The sequence below is a fragment of the Hippocampus guttulatus genome, chromosome 2 (assembly GCF_054856545.1).
Source record: "Hippocampus guttulatus isolate MCC_2025c chromosome 2, RoL_Hgut_1.0, whole genome shotgun sequence".
Lineage (NCBI taxonomy): Eukaryota > Metazoa > Chordata > Actinopteri > Syngnathiformes > Syngnathidae > Hippocampus > Hippocampus guttulatus.
Genome location: NC_141262.1, coordinates 16,513,610 through 16,528,167, shown reverse-complemented (window position 1 = coordinate 16,528,167; position 14,558 = coordinate 16,513,610). Strand labels below are relative to the sequence as shown.

Here is a 14,558-nt window from a genome sequence, read left to right as displayed (position 1 = left end):
AGAGTGAAGGGGACTGATGGATGACAACTCCTCAGCCAATAAAACTAATTTCTGACTGAGGCTGACTGAGAGCCTCAGGTGTCTGCATGGTTGTATGTGTTTTGGTGCTCGATTCATTCTGACAGACATGAGATGGTAAAATATTTTTTCTTACTACTCCAAACTGCCCTCACTGTTAAAGTCTGCATCTTTGTGTGTATGATTGTGCAACTGCTGACATTCACACCTGTGCTACTTTGTATTACATGAGTGTGGCAGACACAGTTACAGTTTGATGATTAAATGGACATGGGCGGAGGTGGACAGAAAGGGCAAGGTTGTGAACATCATTACGATGGCGACAGCTCTGACGAAGGTTGAAGTGATTGCCGAAACTGTCTGCAAGGTAAGAGATTTTTGTCAGTATTGGAAAAAAAAACAACCTTTCAAGCTATTTTAAAAAGAAGACGAGATGAACGCCTTTGCGTGAGATCCATGTGCAGTTAAGATTCAGACAATAGCAGTTTTGATGTGGCACTGCAGTGGCCTTGGCACAATCCTTTAATTGCTCAACTCAGTGTTCCAAAGTTGGTCAATGTAAATACTGTAGTTGTCACATTTTGCCACTGTTCACTGTTTTACATTTCCTGTCACAGTCGCCACCCACTCTCTCTGTTTACCTCCCACTTGCTGTCGAACTAATCTGTCCCTTTGCTGAAGGATGAATCATATTTCAGACAGACAAGATTAACCGGAGCAGGGACAGGTGTCGTGTTACATTCCCCCTCTCGCAGTCATGGTATTGTTGTTTATTGAACATAAAACATATACAGTAATAATTTGACAGAAAATAAGGTAGATAAAATAGTAAAAAAAAAGAAATCAGTCTTCATTCAACACAGTTATTATGTTCAAGGGAGTAGGAAGAAGTAAAAAACCTATCTAGTCCTACCCCGTTATGTGTTTATATCTAATAAATCATTTTTATATCAATCAGAAAAGAAAAAAAAGTAAGAAGAAAGAAGTCTCCATTAAAACTCATACTTTACCCTTAACCGTGATATTTTTACAATTTTTGGTTTGTATCGGGATTATATACATCCACACCCTGGCACTCTTGTGTCAATTTTCTCTTGTATTCATAATGGATATTTCAATACCTTTCTCTATTTATCAACTTAGTTCTGATTTATCATTATATTTAATGTTTAGAATTTATCATTTTAACTCTGATTGATGTAGGTTGTTTGTACTATTTTTTTGAATTTGTTTTTGAACTCAGCAAGCGATTTACTCATTTTCAGGTCCGTTTCAAAATTATTCCACAGATTAACACCTTTGATAGATACACTTCTTTGCTTGATGTTTGTTCTCGTTTTGAGTTTTTTGAATAAGTTGGTACCTCTTAAAACATAGCTGCTTTCTCGAATTTCGAAAAACTTCTGAATGTTTTGGCAGAGCAGGTTATTGTGTGCTTTGTACATTAATTGGGTGATTTTAAAGTCAACCAGGTCAAAAAATTTCATCGTATTTAATTTGATAAATAGTGGATTTGTGGGTTCCGTATATTTTGATCTATTAATAATTCAAATTGCTTTTTTTTTGTAGTTTTAGAATAGGGAGTGTGTTTGATTTGCAGGCATTTCCCCATATTTCCACACAGTAGGTCATATATGGTAATAATAATGAAGTGTATAATGTGTACAAAGATCTCTTATGTAGCACTTCCTTGGTTTTGTAGAGGATCCCTACGGTTTTGGCTATTTTTCTTTTTACGTTATCGATATGTGGCTTCCAACATAGTTTTGAGTCTATTACTAATCCGAGAAACTTGGTTTCATACGCTCTTTCTATCTCAATTGAGTTTACCATAATTTTAGCTTGGTGTTTGATTGGTCTTGTGCCAAAAACAATTAACTTCGATTTTTTCAGGTTAAGTGACAATTTATTTCTGTCGAACCAGTTTTTTAATTTGTTTAATTCGTTTTCTACGAATTTCTACGGTTGTCAGGAGCTGTTTCAGATTTATTCCAGAACAGTAGAAAGTTGTATCATCAGCAAATAGGACACATTTAAATTGTTTTGAGACCTTGCAGATATCATTTATATATAAGATGAATAGTTTTGGACCAAGCACTGACCCCTGAGGAACTCCATGAGTGATTTTCAGTTGATTCGTTTTTTCATTGTTGAGCTGCACGTACTGATATCCATCCATCCATCCATCCATTTTCCGAACCGCTTGATCCTCACTAGGGTCGCGGGCGGTGCTGGAGCCTATCCCAGCCGTCTTCGGGCAGTAGGCGGGGGACACCCTGAATCAGTTGCCAGCCAATCGCAGGGCACACAGAGACGAACAACCATCCAAGCCCACACTCACACCTAGGGACAATTTAGAGTGTCCAATCAACCTGCTATGCATGTTTTTGGAATGTGGGAGGAAACCGGAGCACCCGGAGAAAACCCACGCAGGCCCGGGGAGAACATGCAAACTCCACACAGGGAGGCCGGAGCTGGAATCGAACCCGGTACCTCTGCACTGTGAAGCCAACGTGCTAACCACTGGACTACCGGGCCGCCCTCGTACTGATATCTGTTTTCTAAATAACTTTTTATCCATTTATAAGCTACACCTCTAATGCCATATCTTTCTAGTTTTTTCAATAATATACTGTGATCTATTGTGTCATAAGCTTTTTTTAGATCTAGGAAAACCCCAACAGTAAATTCTTTGTTGTCTATATTTGTGGCTATTGCTTCCACAAACTCCATAACTGCCATTGAGGTGGTCCGTTTTTCCCTGAAGCCATATTGATTCTCACTTAACAGCGCATGCTTTTGTATAAAGCTATCAAGTCTGCGAGAAAATAGTTTTTCTAATATTTTTGAAAATTGTGGTAGTAGTGATATTGGTCTATAATTTGTAAACAGATGTCTTTCTCCACTTTTATAGATTGGAATAACTTTAGCAATTTTCATTTTTGATGGAAAGATACCAGCTTTGAATGACAGGTTGCATATGTGCGTGAAAGGTCGCACTACATATTCTATAATCTGCTTTATTATTGTCATATCAATATTAAAGCAATCAGTTGACTTTTTATTTTTAAAAGTTTTTATAATATTTGATACTTCTTCTTGTTTTACAGCAGTAAGGAACATCGTGGAGGAGTTTTTTTCTACGTATCTATCTATTTCAAACAAGTTTGTTGGATCAGGAATTTGTTTTGCTAGGTTAATTTTGGTCGTGTTCTTTGCAACAACGTTCTGTGCTGTTATTTTAAAAAAGTGAAAAGATTGGATTATTTGATATTTTTTGTAAATACTTGAAGCGGTGTTTTTGTGGAATACTTTGCGGCCCGGACACACCCAGATTCCAGCGCTCTCCACATGCAGTAAGTTGAGTTTGATTTCAAGACTTTGATTAGCCTTCGAAACATGTTTTTGGAATGTGGGAGGAAGCCATAGCACACGGGGAAAACCCACGTACGTGTGGGGGGGGGGGACACGCAATCTTCATGCAGGAAGGTCAGAGCCCAGCCAGGAATCCACCACCTCGGAGTTGTGATGTGGAGGTGCTACCCACTCACCGATCATGCCTTGTTGGAAATTCTCAGAATTTCAATGATCGATTAGACATGAGCGAGTCAAAACCATTCTTACAACGATAAACCTCACATGAGTCGTCGGAGCCTTGTGTGTGAAGTTATAATATGTGACTTCATTAATTTGGAGGAAAAACAACCCAGCCAATAATGAAGCAGTAATATTATGTCCCTGATGAAGGTGTTCAATTACAGAGTAAATAGTGCAGCACATGAATGCAGATATTACTGTTTTGAAATGATTGCAGCACATGCCCCGTTTTCAGCAGGTGACACAGTATTCCCCGCTTTCTTTACAACCCTTTGTCTCTCCTCGCAGACCCCCCACAGTGCTGCAGAGACTGAATTGCTTTGTTAATTTGTTCATTTCCCAACGCACCTCCATCCAGCAGTCTTCACTTGTTATTAAGCACAGCACGACCATCAGATATGAGAGGCGGGCATTATGACGGGGCATTTAAGGAGAGCTAGAGGACAGGTTCAGATTGCATCTATAATCTTGAAGGATAGATGTGATGACACCACCGCCAGTCACTCATTTTATTATTTAAGCCTCATTTGAGTTCTGCTTCTGTAAAATCTCGCTGCCCTTTTGTGTCAGAAAAGCTCATTAGAGTATGATTTGCATCAATTCATTTCACACAACAAATTTCACAATTAGAGAATTTAAAGATGACCCGAAGCTATGATGTGATGTTATATAAAAAGGAGCACCATTGCAAAATTAGTTACACAACTGTTGGCTATGATCTAATAATTGTAATCCCTTTCCAGTGACTCACATTCGACATGTCGTTTAGGTTGTGTCAAGTGCATTGTTGTGTTGAGGGGGCCACTATCACTCTAGGCTAGTGGTTCATAACCTGGGTTCGATCGAACCCCAGGTGTTGGGTGAGTCAGTCTCAGGGGTTCAACGGAACCTCTGCCATGGAAGGTAAGACACACGTGACTCAACATGTTAATTAGTTATGACATGCTCGCTTGTCCATCACTGGCTGCAGATCATCACATGACATTGCTTGTCCAATCAGTGCTGTGAGAAATTTAGTTCGCTTAGTAGTCAACGTGTGACTGTCATGATAGTACGTCGTGCAAAAAAAAAAAAATAAAATAAAGTACAGGTATACTTATCTCTTGAAATTGAAATGAAATCACTCATGAAGGGTTCGGTGAATGTGCATATTAACTGGTTGGGTTCGGTACCTCTAAAAAGGTTAACAACCACTGCTCTAGGCACTTGTTGATTACGTTTAGAAAACAAATGACCCACCGTTTGCTTTACATGAAACACAAATCTTTCACTAAATCTAGTTTTACTGTTTAATGACAATTTAACGTGTGTGGAACTTTGTGTGTGTGTGTGTGTGCTTTCATGTGTTTGTATAGTCTGCAATCTCAGGTTTATGTCGTTATAGTTGAATTGCCATCCATCCATTCATCCATCCATCCATCTCCGACCGCTTCTCTGGGGTCGGGTCGCGGGGGCGGCAGCTTGAGCAGGGAAGCCCAGACTTCTCTCTCCCCAGCCACTTCTTCGAGTTCTTCCCGGGGGATCCCAAGGCGTTCCCAGGCCAGCTGGGCAACATAGTCTCTCCAGCGTGTCCTGGGTTGTCCCCGGGGTCTCCTGCCGGTGGGACATGCCCGGAACACCTCACCAGGGAGGCATTCAGGAGGCATCCTAATTAGATGCCCGAGCCACCTCATCTGGCTTCTCTCGATGTGGAGGAAAAGCGGCTCGACTCTGATCCCCTCTCGGATGACCGAGCTTCTCACACGATCTCTAAGGGAGAGCCTGGACACCCTGCGGAGAAAACTCATTTTGGCCGCTTGTATCCGGGATCTTGTTCTTTCGGTCACCACCCATAGCTCGTGACCATAGATGAGGGTTGGAACGTAGATCGACCGTGAATTGAGAGCTTCGCCCTTTGGCTCAGCTCCTTCTTTACCACAACAGACCGAGACAAGGTCTGCATCACAGCAGACGTGCACCGATCCGTCTGTTGACCTCTCGCTCCCTCCTGCCATCACCCGTGAACAAGACCCCAACATATTTAAACTCCTTCACTTGGGGCAAGATCTCCTCTCTCTCTCTCCTCACGGACCTCTATGGCAAAGGCGCCATCGAACCCCTGAGACAGATTCACCGAACCCCAAGGGTTCGATCGAACCCAGGTGAAGAACCACTGAGTTAGAGCAAAGGACAAGCCATTCATCAGATATTTTTTTCTGCATGCAAACCAAAGTTGATCCAACACCTTCTTCAATTTGAAGTGCAAGCTAGCAATGCTCAAGACCACACCACACCATTCCCTCTGTGTGACCCATAGCTGTTGGATCCTCAGAGGACTCAACCATTGTATCTTGATATTTTCGTTTTATACAGTGTTGCCTTGACCTACAAGCTTCGAACTAAAGTCACTCATCTCAAATTAACGTTCCCTGTTGAAATTAGTGGAAAGCCACTTGGTCAACAGGTTAAAAATTTGTAGCAGGGTCCAGAGACACATGCCAATATTGGATTCATCAGTGTCCAATTCCCTCTGATATTTTTCCTCTGGCACAAACTTAAAACATACAACAATGTGTCATCGGTTGCCCATGTTCCCGCATGTAAATCTCTGAACACAGCGCAAAGTATATTTACATCCTCACAGAAGACAGTCGTGTGGAGAGAGTAAGACATACAATTACCGGTACACTAAAAGTACCGGTACATACAACAAATGATGTCAATTTGATACCTCCTGCTGCATGTACTGGTTCAATATTGGAAAACAATCTCATGGTGTGCACACGGCACTGTGGATTGTGGCGATGAAAAGAATAAACAATTAGCTTTGAGTGATTTACTTCTGGTCAAGTGTGTGGAAGGAGGAAGGAGAACAATTGTCATCTGTAACTGCCTGTCAAACCTGAAAATACGGTATGTGTGCATGCATAAATTACTGCAAACGCAAGGGATTTATTAGGGTTGTTTTGTGGAAGTCCCGATGAAGTGTAGTACGGAATTCAAGTTGTGGGCATACCACTCATACCAGGATGGCTCAAAAGCTCAAAGCAAATGATCTCCTGAGCACACTCATTCGATTGTGGCAATACTAGACTGGATTGTAATCACAGCCGCAGAGTGACGTTTCTCTATGGGGTTGTTATTATTCATGATCTTGATCTGTCGTTTTAAATCTGCATTGTTGCCCAGTTTTTGGGGGGTTTTTTTGTTCTATTAATCAGTTTTGATTGTATACCTTCAAGATTGTATACTTACAAGATACACACTTAACTACAAAATACATTTTGGACACAATAACTATGTTATTTCTCTGAAGAAATAGAAAGGGACACCTTTCTGAATTTCTTATTTGCAAGCTGCTTTTTCTTTGATCCTCAATTCTCTGTTAACTTCGCTCCCCGCTCCAGCAATTCCATTGACGAAATGTGTTGAGGAGTGATGAGACATGAAATGTCAAAAAAATTAGGTATCATTTCGACTGTGGCATTTCATGTGATGGGTGTCATAACTATCATCTCTGTCCAAGAACAAGTTATACAACGCAAAATCACATGAATAAAATACATATTATTTGCACTTTATGAAACTGGATATAGGGATGAATTGTGAGGGTATGCCACCGCAAATATGATTCTTTAAACATAATGAATGATTTAATTAAGAAAAAAAATCTTTTATTATTTAGTTACTCGGGGGTGGGGGTGGAAATTGCCCTCAGTAATGGCAAAAAATAATCAGCAAACACATTTTGTATTGTCTGTGACTTGTGTTCTTCTTAAAGAACAAGAATAACATCATTTTAAGATACTGGTATGAAGCATTTGTGTTTCTATTTTCAATCCAGATAGTGTTCACCAATCTTGTGCACAGTCAACTTAGTGAGCACTGCAGCAAAACAACTGCACAATTAAATTAACCGAGCTGACTGTCGACAAATGCTGGACAAATATAGGTTCTACGGCTTTAATGGTTTATGGTTTGAGAGAAGTGGAACAATGAACTTGCGTTTGTGAGTTTGTGAGTCCAGTTGTACGTTAGGTGCATCACTTTCTGAATGTTTGAGATCATGTGTGTTTGTTGGTCTGCGCCAGTGTGCTTGGGGGTGCGTGCACGTGTGCGTGTGTGTGTTCCTCACCCGCAGCTTCTTTCAGCCAGCTGCTTCATGCCTCATTGGGGTTTATATTGATTGGTCCAGTTTCTCTTTGTTTTCACTCTTCTATTTTGGTCGACTGATGCAGCTCAAAGAAACCGACTGGCCTTTGCTAAAACTGCCCTAACTGCTACAGCAGCCTCAGATAAAATTGCTCTTAAAAGGCGAGACAAACTGTGGTCATGGGACTTTGAATGGACAGAGAAGCACTTTGAAAAAAAATGTCCAGAAGGGCACAGAGATTGCAATGAAATTCGATGAATCCAAAGTTCACCTGGCAAGCATTTGTTCACAAGCACTGACTTGGGTTTCTGCTTTGTCTTTTTATTCATAGTTCTCTGTGTAGTACTGAGCTGCAGCATAGTCAAAATCGAACTTATCAATTAATCACTGAAAGTGTTTATTTGCATCTATACAAGTTGCAAGACAATATGAACAATGCTTCTGACTTAGCTGGAGGAGTTTGGGAATCAATTTGACACTGCAAAAGTCCCATAATCCAAAATGAGTTGGGTTGTAAGACATTTCTCATTCCACTGACCTCAACCACAATGGATACCTTTGGCATGAACTAAAATGAAGGTGGCAGCTGAACGTCTCCCAACAAGAGTGACCTCTGACCTCACTTATGTTGTTTCTGAATGAATGAGCAATAATGGCCAGAAACATTCAAAATGTACATATCAAGTCTTCCAGAAGAGTAGAAGCCGTAACTGCCTAAGGGAAAAAATCCAACATCAAGAACTGTGATATAATCCCGATACAAACCAAAAGTTGTAAGAATATCACGGTTAAGGGTAAAGTATGAGCCTTAACGGAGACTTCTTTCTTCTTACTTTTTTTCTTTTCTGATTGATATAAAAACAAACAAAATAAGAACAGCAATTCTAACCTAATTTTGCGGAACTGTGGTTGACGGGAGAAAATATACAAAAAAACACAGTGACAAAAAACATTAATCTTTCAAAAAATAGATTGCAAACTAATAAGTGCCGCAGAATTTTTGTATGGATCAGAATTTTTTTTCATACTTAAGTACGGCAAATGTCAGATACCTTTACTTGAACGCGTAAGACTTTTACTCAGATATTATTCAACAAAGTAAATCTTATTTTCGACCAGAGTTACTTGTACTTTAACTCAAATTGTATTCAGTCATTTTGTACAAGACTGGGAATTGGGTAATCAAAATACTATTGCTATTTTTATTTCTTCATCCTGTCAAAGGTTGTTAATTAAATGATTCAAATGACTGGATAATTAGGTAATGAGAAAAGCTAATCATGTGGCAGCCAGTGTCTCAACCTCTCACCCTTAACAAAGACATTAAGTCCATGACCATTGTAATCTTGGATTTGAAAATCGTTGATGTACACGCCAACATATCATCTTTTCTCATGTCACATCCATCTAAATGTAGTTGCCATGGTAATGGCAACATGGAGATCAGTCATTGCCAAGCAGGAGTGGAGCATGACACCAATTAAAAGGTTATGTTGTCTCCTAGTCATCACTCATACTCCTCGCTAATGCACTAATTACTAGGTCCGGGACATTAATGGGATAGCATGGTTCAGGCAGGGGATTAATCTGCATGCCTTTGCTCCATGAATGAGTGTGTATGTGCGCGTATGTGTCTGTACGTGATTAATGTGAACCCCCAAAATCCCCCCCGACAGCCTTAGTAAGACATGAGTGACACCACATAAAAGGAATGAGCGTTGGGATGTCAGCACTCGAAGACCATGTGATGAGGTCAAGGCTGGGACCTACGATGCATTTTTAGCGCTCTTTCACTCACTAGGATATACATTGATTATATTCTTGAGCAACAATGATTTCACAAAGTTGCTGTGATGTCTTTTGGAATGCATGAAAATTTTATAGCCTCCTCCTTGAACTGCCCCTTTTTCGCGATCCTCGCCCATCCGTTCAGCTTACATTGCACTCGACTCCTGTGGCCCATATCACACAGGTGATGAGCTCTTGAGAAGGTGGGCCCAATGAGTACAGACCGGCCACCAGGCACTTGCCTTTGAGCCCCACCTACAGCCTCCTGACTTCAGATGGGCCGACCCGGGTAAGGGAAAATGTTTTCCAATATATTTTCTTTTGATCCATGCTTTGTCTGGTCCCTCACCTCGGAGCTGTTTACCATGGGCGACCCTGCCAGGGGCGAAAAGTTCCAGACAACATAGCTTCTGAGATCAATGGGACACACAATAAAGTGACGGCTCAGGGGGCGGGGGTTGATTGATTATAATTGGAATAATTATTGGAATAATTAAAAATCTTAAAAGCGTAGAATTATGTACTAAAGAGAGAGAGAGCAAGCGAGAGAGACTCAGAGAGTGAATTTATATGTCTATTTATCATAAAATAATTACCAATTTTGTGTGCTTTGGTCCAATGACTCAGATGCAATTCAGAATTTCCCACAGATTTGGAATGCATTATTTTCTGTGTTTGAATCCATTTTGCACAGCTTATTACTACAACATTCTGGTTGTATAATTGCCTTTTAGTAGTTTGCATTGATTGTATTTCAAATTTATTTCGTATTGAAATGGCTCCTTTGGTGATTTGCTTTGAAATTATTGGCAAAAATAAAATAAAACACAGAACAACAACACCAAGATAACCTCTTCCTCTTAACCTTACAACCAACAATGACATTATTCAAATAATAAATGCACAGTAATTCCGGTCTTATATTTTTTCAGCAATAATAGCTTGGCTCACAACACCAACCTTCATTATTATCATCCCCTTCATTCCCATCATCATCATTATCATCATCAACTTTCAAGAAGAAAGTGCAAATACAATACAGATACAGATGACATTGTGCGCAAACACAAGGCTTTGATTTTGGTTAAGTAAAAAGGAACAGCGTCATCTTACCTGTACAATTCTTGGCAAACATGTTACAAAAATGAAATTAATCTGAATATGGATAGAGCTCAAAATAAAAACAACCTATTCAAATGCTACCTCGGCACAGAATTTCCCGAGTAGAGATAAAGGAAAAAAAAAACTGTGCGGTTATATGGGAATGTCATGAAGAAGAAGAACTCACCAATGACGTATGTGAGCAGCAGAGCCAGGGTAAGAGTGAGAAGTGACGCAGATAATGCTGTACACTTCCAGTTGCAGCAGCGATGAGGCTTGTTGAAGGTAAACAGTGGTCTGGTCACACTGCTGCGAGGCAGGGGCCTGGGCGGAGGCGAGTAGACTGTTCCAGAGGTCAATGGGTAACCCTGCCCCGCACCTGAAAGCAGGGCTGATGAGCCTGAGCCTTGCTTGAATAGGAAGTGTCTAAAATGGAGAAACACAATGTTACATTTAGGTCAAATGATTGAATATTTGTAATAAACACATTGAAGCTTTCCGAGACAAGTACTGTATTATGTATTGACACAATGCAAAAAGCAAAGCTCTATTTTTTTTGAATTTGTTCATTTTGAAAATGTATTTCCTCTCCTTGTTTTCATCTTGGATACAGATGACATTGTGACATTTAGCTCTAAACGACCTCAATGGCATCCGTACATGTAGTTTTTTTTTTATTTAACGTATTTTCCACACTATAAAGCGCTTCAAGTATAATGAATGGCCTATTTTAAAACGGTTTTCATGTATAGGACGCACCACATTATAAGAAGCATAGAATAGAAGCCACAATATTGTCTGCACAATGCATCCACCAGATAGAGCTATGCTAAAGGGAATACAATACAATAAAAACAGCTTTATTCATATTGAGCTTTCACAACCGGTGCAGCTGTAACAAAGCACTTCACAGAACATTTAAAATGCTACGTACAAGAAATCAGAGTATTAATACATATATAAGGAGCATCGGATTATAAAGCGCACTGTCGGCTTCTGAGAAAATTGAATGCTTTTAGATGTGCCTTATCGTGCGGAAAATATGGTATTTATTTTTGATCATCAGATCTACAACTCTCTCTCTCTCTCTCTCTCTCTATATATATATATATATATATATATAAAATATATGTACATACATGTAGATTGGATTGGATTGGATACAACTTTGTCAAATGTGCTGTATGCGTAACATATTTAATCTGTGCTGTATGTGTAACATACAGCACAGATTAAATTTCTTCCCTCTCAAAACAACATAAAACAAGAGGAGCTGCTGCGGGTGTCCGCGCCGCCATCAAAAGAAAGTTAAAAAAATGACAAAATAATATGAGTCACAGGTTAACTATGCAAATCTGCTTTTGGTTAGAGTCTCACTCTGAAGAAGGCTTGACTGAAACTCCTATGAAGGGCTCCTTTCCAAGGCAGAGGACTATTTTTTTTAAATTAGGCATACAGGACAGTTTAAAGTTCAGAAATTAAGACATCCATGTTCTATTGTACATGAGGCCTCATTTCGAGACCTTTAAATCATTTATAACACATCTTTGGCTGCATATGTATGTGTGTGTGTGTGGGGGGTGCTTTTAATCTCAGACATCTCCTAAATTAGCAAGCAATACTCCATCAAAGTTTCATCTGAAAAACTAACATTAGGAAGTAAATGTAGTCCTTCGGCGGCACTGGGATTCCATATTTGTTTTCTATATTTAGCTCCACAAGAAAAAATGAGTAGCTTCTGATTACAGTCAGTCTGAAATAGTGAACTGCAGTAAAATCCTAAACCATTAGTTTTCCTCTTATTATTATTACATAATATTTTCATTGTCATTCATACTGCTATTATTTGATGTTTCTGAGTAGAATAGTTGCCTTTTGGCTTTTCCCATTCAGGGCTCAGAAAAACAAACTGATAAAGTGGAAGAAGTGAACCATGAAAAAGAAGAGGATGAAGAACATGAAGAAAGGCAGCACAGATGATGTTTTCAACCCAGAAAGACAGGGATGTGGGAGTTCTTCCCTTTTCATAAGACATCTAATGGAAAATTAATCCAAATTCATTAGCCTCTATGCAGAGAATGCAGGGAAATTGCATGTTATTATGTGAGTGCCACCCAAAATTGTACAATGCTTACATGTATATCTGTAATTTTTGGGTGTCAACATTTTTCGAGCAATATCTTGAAAATACTGATACATGTCGATATTCAATGTTTCAAAGGTATGAACAGCTTGCAAAGAACGTCTTTTTAAATTTCATTTACCGTTTACCGAATGAAAATCCCCATTAACCAAATATCAATCACTTACCCATCTCCATATGTGTGTGTGTGTGTATATATGTGTATATACTGTATATATATATATCTAGAGAGAGAGAGAGAGGGAGAAATTTATGATTGTGTTAGACTTAGATAAGCTTTATTTATTTCCGATGTTTTGATTACAGTATATAAGAATGCTTCAGAAGGCAGATGTAGATGAAAATAAAACAAAATGAAGCGCAGTGAATCTTTTCAGCGACTCTGTATCATGTTTCGATAAGGAACTGCTAGGGGTGAGCTGAGGAAGCATAGATCCACGGAGGAGCTATCGAATTTGAAAAGGTGGATCTTGGCAGGAAAAGAGGAGGTATGAGCAGCGTTTGCAGTGTTCTGTCCTCTTAGTAGATGGGCTTCTAATTTGAAAGTGAACTATGTCTATTGGTGATGGGGGTACTATTGACAAGGATGTGACCCAGTTGTTTTTTTTTATATATTTTTTTTTGTGAAATGTGTGCATTTTCTTCGAATTGAAAATATCCTCACCCATTGCCCTAGGTTACGTCATGCTCAATGGACATTAATACTGGTTGACGTTGTGCAATGCACAGCTTTGCCTGACCATGTCCTTTTCGAGCAATAGAGGGTGTGAGGTCACAGGCTGCTGGTGGATCTCCGAAGGGCCCACAGAGGACAGGTCATTAATGTCGAGCCAGACCGCAGAATGATCACATTGAAGGACACAAGGCTGCAACACAGGCCACACTATTCCTTCATTTGCCAAATCATGGCCGCCTACTGCTCGAAGACAGCTGGGATAGGCTCCAGCAAGCTCACGACCCCCATGAGGACAAAGCAGGTCATACAATGGATGGATAGATGGATGTTGCCAAATCTGTTTTGTAAGAAATGTCAAGTTGAATCAGGTCACTCTCTGAATATGAGAGGGTTATAAAGCTGAGAAATGTTTTGTATGAATGACTTAAATAAAATAAAATGTATCACAATTATTGCATCACCCTAAAATTTAAATTAAAAGGAAAATTTAAAATAAAATACAATTTCTTGAGAAATAATAAAAACAATAGCAGGTCCGTTATTGATTTATACTGCTGAAATTAAAATGATTTAGGAGTGCTATAATGCTGTGACAGTCTTGGAAAAAAAATTGTATCACAACATATTTGTCTGAGGGATTATCATTCTTCTGTTTATTCTCTTAGTCTTTCCCATGTGCGGGGCTGTCGAACTCAGGTGCTCCATGGCAATTTAACACAAGACAGATGACATCCATCCTTCACTGTCCCCCCCCTCCCCCCGTCCATTCCTCTGCTCATCCACCCCTTCAACATCAGCTGAAGAGTGGGAGTCAAACGGGGGACACAGAGACTGCACATGAAGCTTCCGCACACCCAAAGGGTCAATGCTAGTTCAAGTCTAAAAGGAGATAAACTTGGGGGACACAGAGCCTGCAGAAAAACAAGCATACACAAAAAGATGACAGATAAAGATGGGCATTTCAGTGCTTCTGGGGCCAATCGACAGGTCAGATGCAATTCAGTCCTTCTGTTTTTCCTTCTAAAAATGGATTTGCTCAAAAACCGGATTCAGCTGATGATGATGTGTTTGCAAAATTGCATGGACCTTAAATCTTCACGTTT

The 14,558-nt window shown here is 39.7% G+C and overlaps 1 protein-coding gene across 1 annotated transcript in view; it reads right to left on the bottom strand.

The window, feature by feature from the left end:
* tenm1 (teneurin transmembrane protein 1) overlaps nt 1-14,558 on the bottom strand; it is a 184,870-nt gene that overhangs the window by 107,327 nt on the left and 62,985 nt on the right. The window contains exon 5 of the mRNA XM_086099239.1: nt 10,824-11,062. Coding sequence (XP_085955365.1) covers nt 10,824-11,062 — 239 coding nt within the window. The remainder of the gene's footprint in view (nt 1-10,823; nt 11,063-14,558) is intronic.